The following is a 14,584-nucleotide window of genomic DNA, read 5'->3' as shown; positions in this document are numbered from 1 at the left end:
TTCCCTTCTCAGCCTTGTGTCACACTGAACTGCCCTCAGCCAATCAGTATGGAACAGGAATGTGGGAGGAGAGATAGTGAGCTTCCTTCTCATCAGCAATGTACCACATAGAACCAGGCTGACTGAGATAAGATTTATTACAGCAGAAACATTTATGATTATATTTTAATGTTTGGCCTGCAGGGTCATGTTGTAGAAAGCGTAATAAATACAGAGCAAGTGAGTAAATGGAAATTGATTTTATGGCTGACAATCCCGCTTTAACAATCCATAATCTGATAGATACAGTGATGTCAGCAGTCCTTCCCCCAGTACCCATGGAGTACTTGACGGATGATGAGCCTGAATTGTTTAAAACAATCTACGCTTCTGCAGCTAGAACTAAACCCATAGCTGTGATATAAGGTGCAAATACAGTTATCATTACTATGAGGGTTAAAATTAAATTTGACCTCTGCTGTAAAACACTCCAGCTGCTAATGTAGCAATTTTCCATTGTGCATCTCCTTCAGAGCTATGGCACACAGGTGACTTAACAAGTTGCTAATGAGACATACATAGACATTAGCACTGATTAAAATGAAGGTTCATACAATAGAATGCATATAGTGCCTGAAATGCAATCCTTGGGGCAAAAGCTTGGGGCCAAGTGCTGTACAGACGCATCAAAAGGCTGCAGCCAAGTGACTTCTTCTGTTGTCATGGTGGAGGAGGATGTATAGCGGCATGTCAGATGACTAAGCAGCTACTGGTGGGGAAAGGGGGGTGGGTTAAGGAGGGGAACAATGTACTCGCAGATAATAAGATACTCCACATTCTTCAGCAACTCGGCTTTATTTTCGCTAGATTCTCAACAGAAAGGGCACTGACCACCCGCATTTGCTGAGTTTAGACTAGCATATGTACAAGGATTTAGAAGTAGAGCTAAATATCTGTGTTGCTACATATTGATCGTGTGTCTAGCCCATAAAACACTGACACAAAATTTAATCTGTGAACTGTACTAGAAATACATTCATGGAATATTATTACAACTCAATCAGTGGTGGCTTTTACATGCAGAAGGAGGATGCATTACAACTGCCAATCATGTATCTTTGAAAACAACTTCAGTGCTACTCCTCAATGAGTCCTCCACCAAACACCTGTCAAAGTGCAGGCTTACCAGTGAATAATCAGACGCAGGATATAAGGTGTAAGCATTCAAAGTCGCCACCAGGCCAAGGCAAATATTAATCCTCCTCCTTAGTTCTTGCGATCTCCATACTCCTCCAATCCATTGAGAATACAGAATCTGTATATGTAATCAATTGGATAGAACCATCTAAATGCACACATTATGGCACACTGTTAAATTATTTGCTCTTCATGAGCCAAACAAATGATCATGTATGAACAATAATACAGACCTTATCGTAAGGACCCGATAGATGCAAAACGTCTTATGTATGAAGGTGGGCACTGTCGCTTTGTCCACCATTTATTCTGCCCAAGATAGAGTAGAGTAGATGGAGGACAAGGTGACAGTGCCCACCTTCATACATAAGGTGTTTTGCATCTATCGGGTCCTTGTGATAAGGGCTCGATTGTAAGCAGGGCCGGGCCGAGGCAGAGGCGAGAGAGGCTCCAGCCTCAGGGCGCAGTGTAAGAGGGGGTCGCACAACTCACTCAGCTATCATTCCCCTATTGTGTTTGAAGCAGAGAAAAATAATAAAAGGGGATACATGGCAGTGACTGCAAGCCAGATAACTAGAGATTAGGTGTTGGGTGCCTTGGAGCGTGTCTTAGCCTAATGACAATCAGTGTGTGACGGCTGGGGTGGGACGGATGGAGGGGCGCACTTTGGTATCTCAGCCTTGGGTGCTGGAGGACCTTGTCCCGGCTCTGATTGTAAGTGTTCTTTTAAAACTTTTTGTTCATACCTGATCATTCGTTTGGCTCATAAAGAGCAAATAAAGTAACAGTGCCAAAAGCAGTGTGCACTTACATCATTCTGTCTATTTAATTGCATTTACCGATTCCTGGATTCTAACTGGATTGGAGGTGTATGGGGTCATGAGAACTAGAAGGATTAATATTGCCTTGGCCTGGTGGCGATTTTGGATGTGTACCCTGGGTCTGATTCTTCACTTTAACCCTGCATTTCAAAGGATGTTTGGTGGCAGACTTATGCAGGAGTAGCGCTGGAGTTGTGTACAAAATTACTGACAAGTCTCATCTGAGGACTTTTGCCTTAGTAGTACTCGAACTTGCATTCTTTTCTCCTAAGCTCAGATATTCAGTGTTCATTTAATCATATATCTGTGTTCTGTCTGAACATCTTGTTGCATGGTTGGTGAAGAATCTCTTGGTGAGTGCATGGAGAGCATTGAGCTGGATATCACTTTGGATAGCCTGTTTAAGGAAATTGAAAGCATTTCACTTAATGTCTAGCTCTAACTTTCCTAAATTATTCATTTCAGACTGTAACCTAAATTAAATTGCCTTTGTAGTGATCAACGTGTTGGAAAAATATTCTCCAAGTCATCTAACTTCATTGACTATGTCAGAAAATCTCTGAAAAAATTTGGACAAGACGACTCAAAGGTGGGCTCAGTTATACTGGCTTTATTTTGCTGCACTTTTTTTGGATTCTTGATAGGTTTTTTATATATACCGTATGTGTATGCATGCATATATATATATATATATATATATATATATATATATATATATATATATATATATATATATATATATATATATATATATATAATTTCTTTAAAATGTTTGTTGAAAATCTATTGATGTTTTATTTAAAAAAAAAAATAATTCGTTATCAATGCGTGAGTAAAAAGACCTAAGCATTTTAAAGGCATATAGCTTAAAGGTCTTATGACGTGAATTAACTATTTATACTTTCCTGGGGCTTCTTTCAGCCCCTACAAGTCACGAGTGTCCCTAGCCACAGCTCCAGTTTTCCCCCATCTCCCGCTGGCAGACTCTAAAAAGACTCTAAAAAGGCTTGCGTCCGCGCATGCACAGCAGATGCTATCCCATCCAGGGATTATTCACCTCATGAGTCCTTTAAAGAGTAACCGTTAAGGATGGTCAATGAGGTGCAAATAATTTCGAGTTGATGCAGGATTATGCAAATGTATGCAGACTGAAAATGGACCAATCAAATTTTACATCAGCAGGATTTGGGTTCACGTTCAAGCTACATAAATTTGCATACAAAATTTGCATAATGCTGCATCAACTCTATATTCTTAGCATCTCATTGACCAACCCTAGTAACCCTAATTACTTATAGTAGAACCTAATAAGTTATTCAAGATAACCATTTATCCTAATTTTCTTGGTTTCAGCATCAAATGCTTTTTTATATCTAAATGTTGGTGTATATTGCTGCTATGCAGCCTTTACCCCCAGAGCATTCTAAGAGATTAGGTGATGTTCCTGCTCACTTCATAGGGTAGGGAACATTTACAAGGATTCACCTAGCCAGCGTTTAACGTGCCAGTGCCACTGATACATTTGAGAAAATAACTCTGGGTGGCTCAAGATTTTACAATGGTCAAACATTGACTAAATAACCCATAAATGACTGTTTATCAATGTTGAATGTTAAAATTTATTCAATAAGTAATGTACAGTTAAGTTCAACTATAAGTGCAACTCTATCACCTGATAACATGTTATGGTTAGTTTTCTGTAGATGTTTCTTCTTTTTGCAGAATGATTGCATTGCATTTCCTTTTTGCCATACTTCTTGTAATGTCTCAGATACACTACACATATGGCTGTTTAAATTCGCAGTGAAGCTGCTGGATATTTGTGTTACAGATCAGCTTTTCCCATGGTGTGCCAACAGGATGACTCTGAGCATCATCCCAGACTGTAACGAAATAATGGGTTTGCTAAATATGCTACAAGTTGCATCATCACACAAACATAACCTTGTTACAGCAGAAAGAGAATCTGCCCAATCTTTCCTGTCAAATTTTGCTGCATGTGCTAACAGCGCAAGGGTGTTAAATGCTGAAAGATGTTTTGAATTTAAATGCATTTAGAAGAGTAATCCATTTTTTATCTGTTTAAAGAGAAACTCCAACCTAGAATTGAACTTTATCCCAATCAGTAGCTGATACCCCCTTTTACATGAGAAATATAATGCTTTTCACAAACAGACCATCAGGGGGCGCTGTATGACTGATTTTGTGTTGAAACCCCTCCCACAACAAGCTCTGAGGACCGCAGTACTTTTGGCAGTTTGTTACAATGTAACAAGGTTCTCAGACAGGAAATAGCTGTTTACAGCTCTCTCTAACAGCCAAAACAGCTAGGAGCAGCTACATAACCTGCCCACAGTAAAAATGTCACCATGTAATAAATGTCAGAATGTAAATCGGGGAGAGGAAAGATTTTACAATGAGCAAACACTGACTAAATCATTTATACATAATTATGGTAAAAATTAAGCACTTTTTTAACTACATTATTTTCACTGGAGTTCCTCTTTAAAGAGAAACTCCGACCAAGAATTGAACTTTATCCCAATCAGTAGCTGATACCCCCTTTTACATGAGAAATCTATTCCTTTTCACAAACAGACCATCAGGGGGCTCTGTATGGCTGATATTGTGGTGAAACCCCTCCCACAAGAAACTCTGAGGACCGTGGTACTCCTGGCAGTTTCCTGTCTGTGGACCTTGCTGCCTTGTTGGAAATAGCGGTTTCCAACTGCCAAAAAACATGCAGCAGCTACATCACCTGCCCACAGCAAAAATGTCACCATTTTTTATTACATTATTTTCACTGGAGTTCCTCTTTAACTGTCTGCATTCAAATAGACGCTACTCTATATACAGCTGCAAATAATAACAAATATGTGTACTGGGAACTGTGATTCTATTTTATATAGCTACCTCAACCTTATTAGATAGTGTAGATATATTTCTAGGTGTTTGAAGATGAGTGTAAAACGTTGGCTAGCAGACTGAATCCAGTTCATTTTTAACAACATAAAAAAAAAACATAAAAACATATTAAAATGCCTAGACTTTGGTAGCTTATTCTTTTTCAAGAAGCTCCACAAATACAGATCTTGTTTTAAATGTTTGTGTACTTATACATACAGCAAGGTTAAAATGTCTTAACTTCTTGGGACAGGTTGTTTCTGGCCCCATAAGGACCAGAGCCATCATTTTCCTGTTTTAGCCCATGATTACGGTTATTGGCTCACAGTAATCACTGAGTCAGGAACCAATGAAATTGCCTCATCAATGGGAAATTGAGCTCTGCTGTCACTGTGACAGCAGAACGAGTGAATCGCAGCGTTGCCGAATCGGCAAGAGTGATGGGAATGGCCTGAGTGCACGGCAAGGAATAGTTGAAATATGCATCCTGACAGGCTTAATGAGGAACTTTACCCAGGATTGAGCTTCATCCCAATCAGTAGCTGAAAACCCTTTCCAATGAGATCTTCTTGAAACACGGCTTGAGAAAAGCTATACACTTCGAAACATTGCTGATTGTGCTGCATGCTATTATACGGTTGAAATAAAAGAGCATTATATCTTCATCCTGGATGGATCCGGTTTAGGCCTAGATTTACATCCCAGTAGCCTATAGGCATAGATGTCCTGGCACTCCTAGACTTTACCCTCCATGAACCTACACACCTACAACCCTAGATGAGCCGCACCGCAAGTTTGCTGTCTGGCCCAGCTGTCACTTCTCGCTTACTTCCCTTGCCCGTCATAGGTAGCTGTCCCTTAGCATTAGGTAGCCAGAGTTATCCTCAGTATTAAATAGGTAGAGGTGCCCCCGATTAAAAAGATGTTCTGGTCAGTGGAATGCAAAGAGCTAGGTCAGTAACCCCTCCTTTACACCCTGATCAGGACTCTGCATAGGCAAGGTGGGAGGGAGGCACTTGGGGAGGAGAGTAAGCCACATTTCCATCATCAGGTGCCTTTAGGCACGTGCCTACAGTGCCTTATGGTAAAACGCTTTGTCAGTCTATTTTTACTACTGATTTCTGGATCTAGGGAGAAGGATATTACCGCAGAAGCATTAGCAATGTATGAGAGATTTTGTGACCGTGGCTACGGGCATGAGACATTGTGTTCAGACACGGATGGGGCATTACAGATCTTCCGTAGCGACCTGCTCAGGAATAGTCAAAGTGTGAACCAATAATAATATTACAAGATTTATATCCCCATTCTCCTGGGTATAGCCCTTTAAATGTTACAAACGTCTGTGCAAAAGCCCTCTATAAAACCAGTCTCCAAAGTAATGGACATCCGTTGCTGAAGAAAGCATCTTTTGGTGTACTATAAGCTCAGATTAAGTATTACTGTTGAGGGAGATGTATCCTGGATGTTGAACCGGAGTTTCATAAGCTTGTATGTTGGCTGCGGCTAACCTCTGCTTTGTGATGTCTATGTTGCCACGGAGATATGGGAGAAGCCGAGCCGCGTAGCCGTTGTTACATCAGGAACTGTATAAGAGGTGTGCCCACCGCCTCGTCAATCATCCTGACGAAGCTCGCGGTGGGCGGGCACAATGCATCACTGGGCGGGGCTATCTCCCGTTCTGTGTTGAGCGCAGACTGACGCTGAGCAGCGGTGGACACCTGGAGCACTGCATAGCTACTACTCCCTGCTGGAGTCTATTGCGCAGGTCGAGTGGTGTAACAGTGGGCAAGAGGCAGCACATGGTCATCTTGAAAAGCCGAGGCCCTGACGAGACTGGACGGTCACACGCCGGAGTGGTGAGAACACCAGCGGTGTTGTGTATGACCTGTTGGCCTTACCGCTTGCTTGGCCATTGTTAACCCTGTATGTACACTCGTCCACCTGCCAATGTCAGTGATTCAAGCAGTGAGGCCCGGCTTTACATCCCTCTATCTCTCGCCGGCACTCTGCAGAAAACCCAGATTTTCTTGGTACCGGTACCAGTGTGTGTGGGTGATGTGCATGGGGTTTGCTTGGTTGCGCTCCACAACTGTTTTAACTGTTTTTAGGGCTGTGAGCCCATCTTTTGTATAGTTCACCAATTTTTGAGGAGGGATAAGAGGTGTGCTCCACCACTCTTCACATATAACAATGCATGCGTTATGATGTGTATTGTTTATTTGCATTGTACTGTGTATTGTAATGGACACTGCACACGTTATTCACACACAATATTGCAAAGACTGGCCAATGTCTGCAAAATGTGCACATAATAGGTACTGCTGTTATGTGTATTTAAGGCCACTTGTCACTAAGGGGCAGTGTGAGACAGTAACACAGGACTTCTGCATTAGGTTTCTAGATAATCTGCTAGCAGAGAGACATCAAAGCATTCCAAGAATTTACAGCACAGCAGTTGTGCTGACTGAGGTCAAAAGCAGTGCACTTATCTCAAATGGGATAATTCCTTTGAAGCTGCTTATGGGTTAATTCCCTGACAGCCACCAATTCATTCAATCAATCTTTAGCCATCAGAGTCTGTTTAGTTCTGTGCAGAGTTTCTGTTCATCTCAGAGTTGCTGACGCTTCTGAAGCAGGAGAAGAAGAAGAACTACACAGGTAGCATAGCAATACCACTTTGAATACTCCATTGTAATCACTAGAAATAAATGGCTTTTAACGGTGAATCCTGCTATTTCCAGCAATAGCTCCATAATCTTTACCGACACACTATAGCTTTCAAAGTAATATCCGCGGTGTGTGAATACAGAATAAGCTGCAAAATATTGATATAGAAATCAAAATAAAAAGGAATAGGTTGTTACATTGATTTTGCCATTGTGTTTGCATACTGCTGGGACATTGCATCTCCTGTTTTGAAAGTCGCACAGTGAGATAGATAATGATACGACAGAATTTTTGCTGAATTCTTTTTGTCAGTTCCTGTATTATTTGGCCCTAACGGTATATTTTCATGTTTTGAAAGTGGTATGAAACCTACCTAAAATGCATTGTGCTTGTTAAATGCTTTACCTGCACTGAACTTCAGGAGGAATGTCAGAATAAATGTGGAATGCTCTGATTTCTTATAGCCCTCAGTCCTACTTGCTGATAGCAGTCTTTCTAGTTTATAAATCACTTAGTGGCATGAAGAGACTTGCGTGATCCGGATCCATAAATTGTGTATGCTTGGCCTGTTCTGATTAGTAAAATTGTCTTATTATTTTATGGACAAAAATTGCCACAGTGCTGTTGTCAGGTCAGTGGCCATCACAATAACAGTATGCTCACTGCAACAAAGCAGAGAGATTCAGCAAGCATCAGCTTCTTCTTTTCAGAGTTCAGAAAATGTGCTTTGAACAGTTAGACCTTAAAGAGACTCTGAAGCGAAAAAAAAAATGATATAATGAATTGTATGTATAGTACTCATATTCTCATATTTTTATTTTCAGTTATATAGTTGTTTTTTTTAATAACATTGCATCATTATCTTCACTTTTCTCTCATTCAGTTGGTGTTAGTAAAAGGGATTAGCACAGCATCTTGCACATTGGCCAGCCTTAGGACAAAACAGATTATTACACAATTTTCCTCTTAATTAAAACCTGTTGCTTCCACCCTCGGCCTCTGGGAGATGGAGCATAAATGTGGTGTGAAAGCGTTGCCCATAGATACTTTGGGCTACTCCAAAGTTTCCCACTGGTTATCAGAGAAATGTCCTGCAAGGCTCTTTATGGTAGTAGGGCTGGGGGTATCAGGAGCGATTTGTGCTTTTTAGGAATTGCCGGCGATTCGAAAAAGTGCTAGGCTAATGAAAGCCTATGGCATTGATTCCACAAGAGCAACAGTGATTTCCCCAAATCTCAATTGCAGGTCCTGCAGCAATGTTGGCGTGATTTCATTCAGGTAATGCAGAGGCCAAAATGACATTCCTTGAAATTGCTCCAGAAATCGATTTGTTTTTTGTTCTCAAAAGAGCTATATGCGATTTCTAGTGGGCCCCAAGCCTTAGGAGCTTGTTGATAATTACAAAAACAGACAATGGCCCCTATGCAATTCACTTTTTCTCCTTAATTTTCTCCTAGGTGATATTACACCTCGCCATAACATGCTTTTTAAAGCAACAGCAAACAAGAACATTTGCAAAATTATTTTGATAGTATTTTTTCTGCAACTTTTGGGTACATTTTCAATTATGAAATGCTTAAAAGTTATTTTAAAGAGTATATGAAAATTATTTCCTAAGAGATAACTCGGGAGAAAAAGTCAATTCACTTTATGTCCTAGGTGATCTTTTTCATACCTTGTCAATATAATTCCTCCTTTTTAGAAAATACTGAAAATAGTTTTGATAGTGCTATTTAAGGTACTTTTTAATATTTTTTAATTGCAGAGGGTTGAAAGGTTAGAACAGTGTTTTTCAACCGCTGTTCCGCGGCACACTAGTGTGCCGCGAGATGTTGCCTGGTGTGCCGTACAGCAGGGGTCCCCAACCACCAGGCCGCGGCAGGTCTGGCCTCTCGCTCCTCCCCTCCCCGCGGCCGCCGCTCCTGTTACCTTATCATGAGCGGGCGGCCTCTTGTCCGATTAGATTCCCCCGTAGCCGCTCTCCTCAGTGGCATCTCCTATTACAGCAGCGCGCTCGGCGGCTGCTGTGATGAGCAGGAAGCGGCACAGCGGTTCCCATGGTAACGGCGATGCATATCGCCGCTACAGGAAGCCGCTGTACCGCTTCCTGCTCATCACAGCAGCCGCCGAGCGCGCTGCTGTAATAGGAGATGCCACTGAGGAGAGCGGCTACGGGGGAATCTAATCGGACAAGCGGCCGCCCGCTCATGATAAGGTAACAGGAGCGGTGGCCGCGGAGGGGGGAGAGGCACTACCTACCCATACTAGGAAGCTATACTGGGCACTATACTAGCTATATTGGGCACTATACTGGGGCACTACCTACCTATACTGGGCACTATACTGGGGCACTACCTACCTATACTGGGCACTATACTAGCTATACTGGGCACTACCTACCTATACTGGGCACTATGCTAGCTATACTGGGCACTATACTAGCTATACTGGGCACTATACTAGCTATACTGGGCACTTTACTGGCTATACTGGGGCACTACCTACCCATACTGGGCACGATACTGGGGCACTACCTATCCATACTGGGACTATACTAGCTATACTGGTCATTATACTAGCTATACTGGGGCACTATACTAGCTATACTGGGGCACTATACTAGCTTTACTGGGGTAACTATACTAGCCATACTGGGTCAACTAAACTCCCTATACTGGGGCAACTATGCTAGCTATGCAGCCGCACCCCAGCCCCCCTCCCCCCCATAACCCGCTGCGCACGACACTGTCCACTAGGTCACGCAAACACCTGCGCCCCCCGCCGGTCCCCGGAGAAAATTTTGGTCAGAAAGTGGTCCCCGGGCCGGAAAAGGTTGGGGACCACTGGGTTAGAGGATGGGAAACTTTTTTGTTATATCAGAAAGACCGTGGCCTCTGATGAGAAGCCGTCAGTTTTTCTGCCAGGGACTTAGATCGATGAATGGCCTATCAGGGGGGGGGGGGGGGGGAGGGGGGGGGAGACACACGTGAAGCGTGTAGCAGCACAGCAGCAGCCGCCTGGACGTGAGGATCATGTCCAGGCAGCATAAATGGTTAAAGGGAACCTGACGCAAGAGATGTATAGAGGCTGCCATATTTATTTACTTTTAAGCAATACCAGTTGCCTAGCAGCCCTGCTCATCCTCTGCCTCTATTACTTTTAGCTATAGACCCTGAACAAGCATGCAGCAGATCAGGTATTTTTGACATTATTGTCAGATCTGACAAGTTTAGCTGCATGCTGGTTTATGGTATGATTCAGACACTACTGTGCAACCAAAATAGAACAGCGGGGCTGCCAGGCAATTAGTATTGTTTTAAAGGAAATATTGTACATATAGCAGCCTCCATATACTTCTCATTTTAGATTCCCTTTTAGTACAATATAAGTTTGCTTATCTTTTGAGAATTAGATATATGATACTAATTTATATATATTTCATATAAATATATTTAATTTTCAGGGGAGAAAAATCAATACTACAGTAACATTACACTATTGATAAAAACACATTTTGGGCTTGATTCACAAAGCGGTGCTAACTGTTAGCACGCCTGTGAAAACCTCCTTAGCACGTCTAAACGAGCTTTTCGCGCATAAAACCTTACGCACGCAAAACTTTACGCGCGCACTGCACAGAGCGCAGAGCGCTCCATGCGAAGTGCCCATTAAAGCCTATGGGACTTAGCGCGCGCATAGGACTTTGCGCGCAAAACTTTGCACGCGATCTGATTGCGAAAACCGGTGCTAACCTACTTAGCACCCTGGTTAGCGCGCCTAAAGACTTTAGACGTGCTAAGTAGGTTAGCACCGCATAGTGAATCAAGCCCTTTGAGGTTGATTTAGTACAATGTAAGTTCACTTATCTTTTAAGCTAAATAGTTTTATTTTTTTGTTTATTTCATTTATTTTTTTTTTAACATTTTTGGGGGGCTAGTTCTGCTTTTGATATCCGTTTGAATGCTGCAGCCATGCTTTGTGTCATTAGTAGATATATTTCTAAACCATAGCTCTGACCGTAAGAGAGAGAAATAAAAAAAAGAGAGTCTCATTTGTGGTGGGCAGAGTAATAAGAAAAGTCTGTTGTTTTCTGGAGAATGCTTTAGAATGCATGTTTTTTTTTTCTATTTCCACTGTCCCCTGCGGTGGGTATCAAACTAAAGCTAAATGATAGCAGCTGCCTCATTGTCACGGAACACTGGATGGAATCTTTGGCAGGGAAGATTTATTCCACAAAATCTGTGGCACTAACACCCTTCTGACCAAGGCAAATGTGACAGTCTACCAGGACTAGATTTTGTGTATGAATGTCATGTTTATTGCTTTTCTCAGCATTGTTTAACATGCTGCCACAAGCTGTTAAGATTATTATTTTTCCATTTTAATATACAAATGTGTTCCCATTATGGCCAAGCCGTGTAGTAAGGGAAAAATTGGCTGCTTATTAGGCTGACACAATCTAAAGCACATGCCTTAAAAGGTCAAAGTTAAAGAAGTCCTTTGCCATTGTTATGGTTTTTATCTCCTTTAAGGAAAACTCAGGTGTATCAAAAGGCTCTCCAAATCAATTATCTACCCTGAAAAACTTTATTGCAAATTCTTTCCTGCTGAACCCTTAAAGAGAATCTGTATTGTTAAAATCGCACAAAAGTAAACATACCAGTGCGTTAGGGGACATCTCCTATTCCCCTCTGTCACAATTTCGCCGCTCCCCGCCGCATTAAAAGTGGTTAAAAACAGTTTTAAAAAGTTTGTTTATAAACAAACAAAATGGCCACCAAAACAGGAAGTAGGTTGATGTACAGTATGTCCACACATAGAAAATACATCCATACACAAGCAGGCTGTATACAGCTTTCCTTTTGAATCTCAAGAGATCATTGTGTGTTTCTTTCCCCCTGCATCTCTCATGCACTGAAGTTTCAGGCTGCTCGTTTCTTCCTGCAAACAGCTTTGCCCTTGTCTAATTCCTCAGTATGTGAAAGCCCAGCCAGCTCAGAGGACGATTTATCCAGCTTGTATAAGATAATAGAGCAGAGAGAAGCTGCCCTAATCTAAATAATACACAGGCAGTGTGCATAGAGGGGCCTGGAAGGGGGAGTTCATAGCAGAACCACAACACTGAAGAACTTGGCAGCCTTCCAGACACAGGCCGACAAGTCTGACAGGGGAAAGATACATTGATTTAATACAGAGACTGTGATAGTAGAAAGTGCTGCAGTAAGCCAGAACACATTAGAATAGCCTTTGGAACTTGTAGGATGATAAAAAACAGGATGCAATTTTTGTTACAGAGTCTCTTTAAGATACTGAGACATTCCTATGCACACATTAAATAATGAAGTGGATGGGAGGGCGTACTATGGCCGTATAATTATTCCTATTGTGAAAATCAATTTCCAACAGCTTACAAAAATACCTCAGTGTATACCCCAAATGATAATTACTAATAACAAAATACAAAACAGTTAATGTTCACTACAAACATCTTCTATAAGATCCAGTGGTCAGATGACCCTGGTTGTGCCAAAGGATCTGTTGGAGAATAGATACTGCATTATTACAGCACCCATAATCTCTCACAACTACTCCTGGGCCACACATGGTCTATACTGCCACTCAGCCCTCCTCCTGCTATTCTCATTAGGATGCCTCCTACCCTTCCTTCTGCAAGTGGGTACAAGAAGGTGAGTCTTGGCTGAGCTCCAGTGTGGTCTATGGGTAAAGTGTGGTGTGTGCATAAGCATATGGGGTTGAGTCAAGGCACACACACAATGTATGGTTTTCTTACTTGCAGGGGATGAATTTTAACCCGGGTTTACAGTGAGTAAAGTTTTTTTGTTAAGATTTTACTAGTATTTGTTGCAAGTATATAACATTGTCATATAAGGCCCGGTTCACATTAGCGGTTGCTATCCGGAATCGCCGTGCCGGAGCCGTGCCGGAGCCGGACCGCATGCGGACCGGACGAAACGGACGCACGGCATAGCAATGAAAGTCTATGCGACCGTTCACATGCGTCCGTTTCGTCCGGACCGGAGCCGGACCGGATCCGGACTCCGGCGTCCGTTCCAACATGCGCTATTTTTTGGTCCGGCTGGTCCGGCTGACATATCCGGACCGGAGCCGGAATGTTGCATCCGGCCAATGGAAACCAATGAGAACCGGAGAGCGCACAACACACTGGCTATAAAAACCGGATGTTGTACCACACTTCCTATGCAGACTCTATGGTATGGTGGCCATTTTGGATGGGGACCACATGGCACCAGCGTTCACAGAGTGGAGCAGCAGTGACTTCATGCTGGAGCTCTTTGGCAGCAATATGGAGCAGGATCAGTCTGATAGCGAGGGGGTGAGGCCCTACACATCAGAAGACCTCATCCTACAGGTGCAGCAGGTACCAGCCCTGTGGGACAAGGGGGATGCGGACCACAGCAACATCAAAAAATGCAGAGGCCTGTGGAAAAAAATTGCCAAGCTGTATGTGGAGGACTTTGAGAACTTGAGCAAGAGACAGCAAGGCACAGAGGGTATGTTGACTAGAAGTTTTTTTTGGGGGGGGCTTGTGGTTTAAGCTTGTGATGTATTCAACTTTTGCTATGGATTTGTGTCACCCACGTGTTGCCCACCCACCCGTGGCCCACCCACCTGTTCCCCACCCACCTGTACCCCACCTGTGATGTATCCCACCCACCTGTACCCCACCTGTGATGTATCCCACCCACCTGTACCCCACCTGTGATGTATCCCACCCACCTGTACCCCACCTGTGATGTATCCCACCCACCTGTACCCCACCTGTGATGTATCCCACCCACCTGTACCCCACCTGTGATGTATCCCACCCACCTGTACCCCACCTGTGTTGTATCCCACCCACCTCTACCCCACCTGTGATGTATCCCACCCACCTCTACCCCACCTGTGATGTATCCCACCCACCTGTGTTGTATCCCACCCACCTGTACCCCACCTGTGATGTATCCCACCCACCTGTACCCCACCTGTGT

General features: G+C 42.9%; 1 protein-coding gene across 1 annotated transcript in view; it reads left to right on the top strand.

The window, feature by feature from the left end:
- The window catches only part of METTL25 (methyltransferase like 25), a 231,543-nt gene that overhangs the window by 163,554 nt on the left and 53,405 nt on the right, over positions 1–14,584 (top strand). Inside the window, exon 11 of the mRNA XM_068276853.1 lies at positions 2,493–2,586. Within this exon, the coding sequence (XP_068132954.1) occupies positions 2,493–2,586 (94 nt within the window). The remainder of the gene's footprint in view (positions 1–2,492; positions 2,587–14,584) is intronic.

The sequence above is a fragment of the Hyperolius riggenbachi genome, chromosome 3, assembly GCF_040937935.1.
Source record: "Hyperolius riggenbachi isolate aHypRig1 chromosome 3, aHypRig1.pri, whole genome shotgun sequence".
NCBI lineage: Eukaryota > Metazoa > Chordata > Amphibia > Anura > Hyperoliidae > Hyperolius > Hyperolius riggenbachi.
Note: the sequence above shows the minus strand (reverse complement) of the source record. Positions and strands in the feature narration are given on the sequence as shown.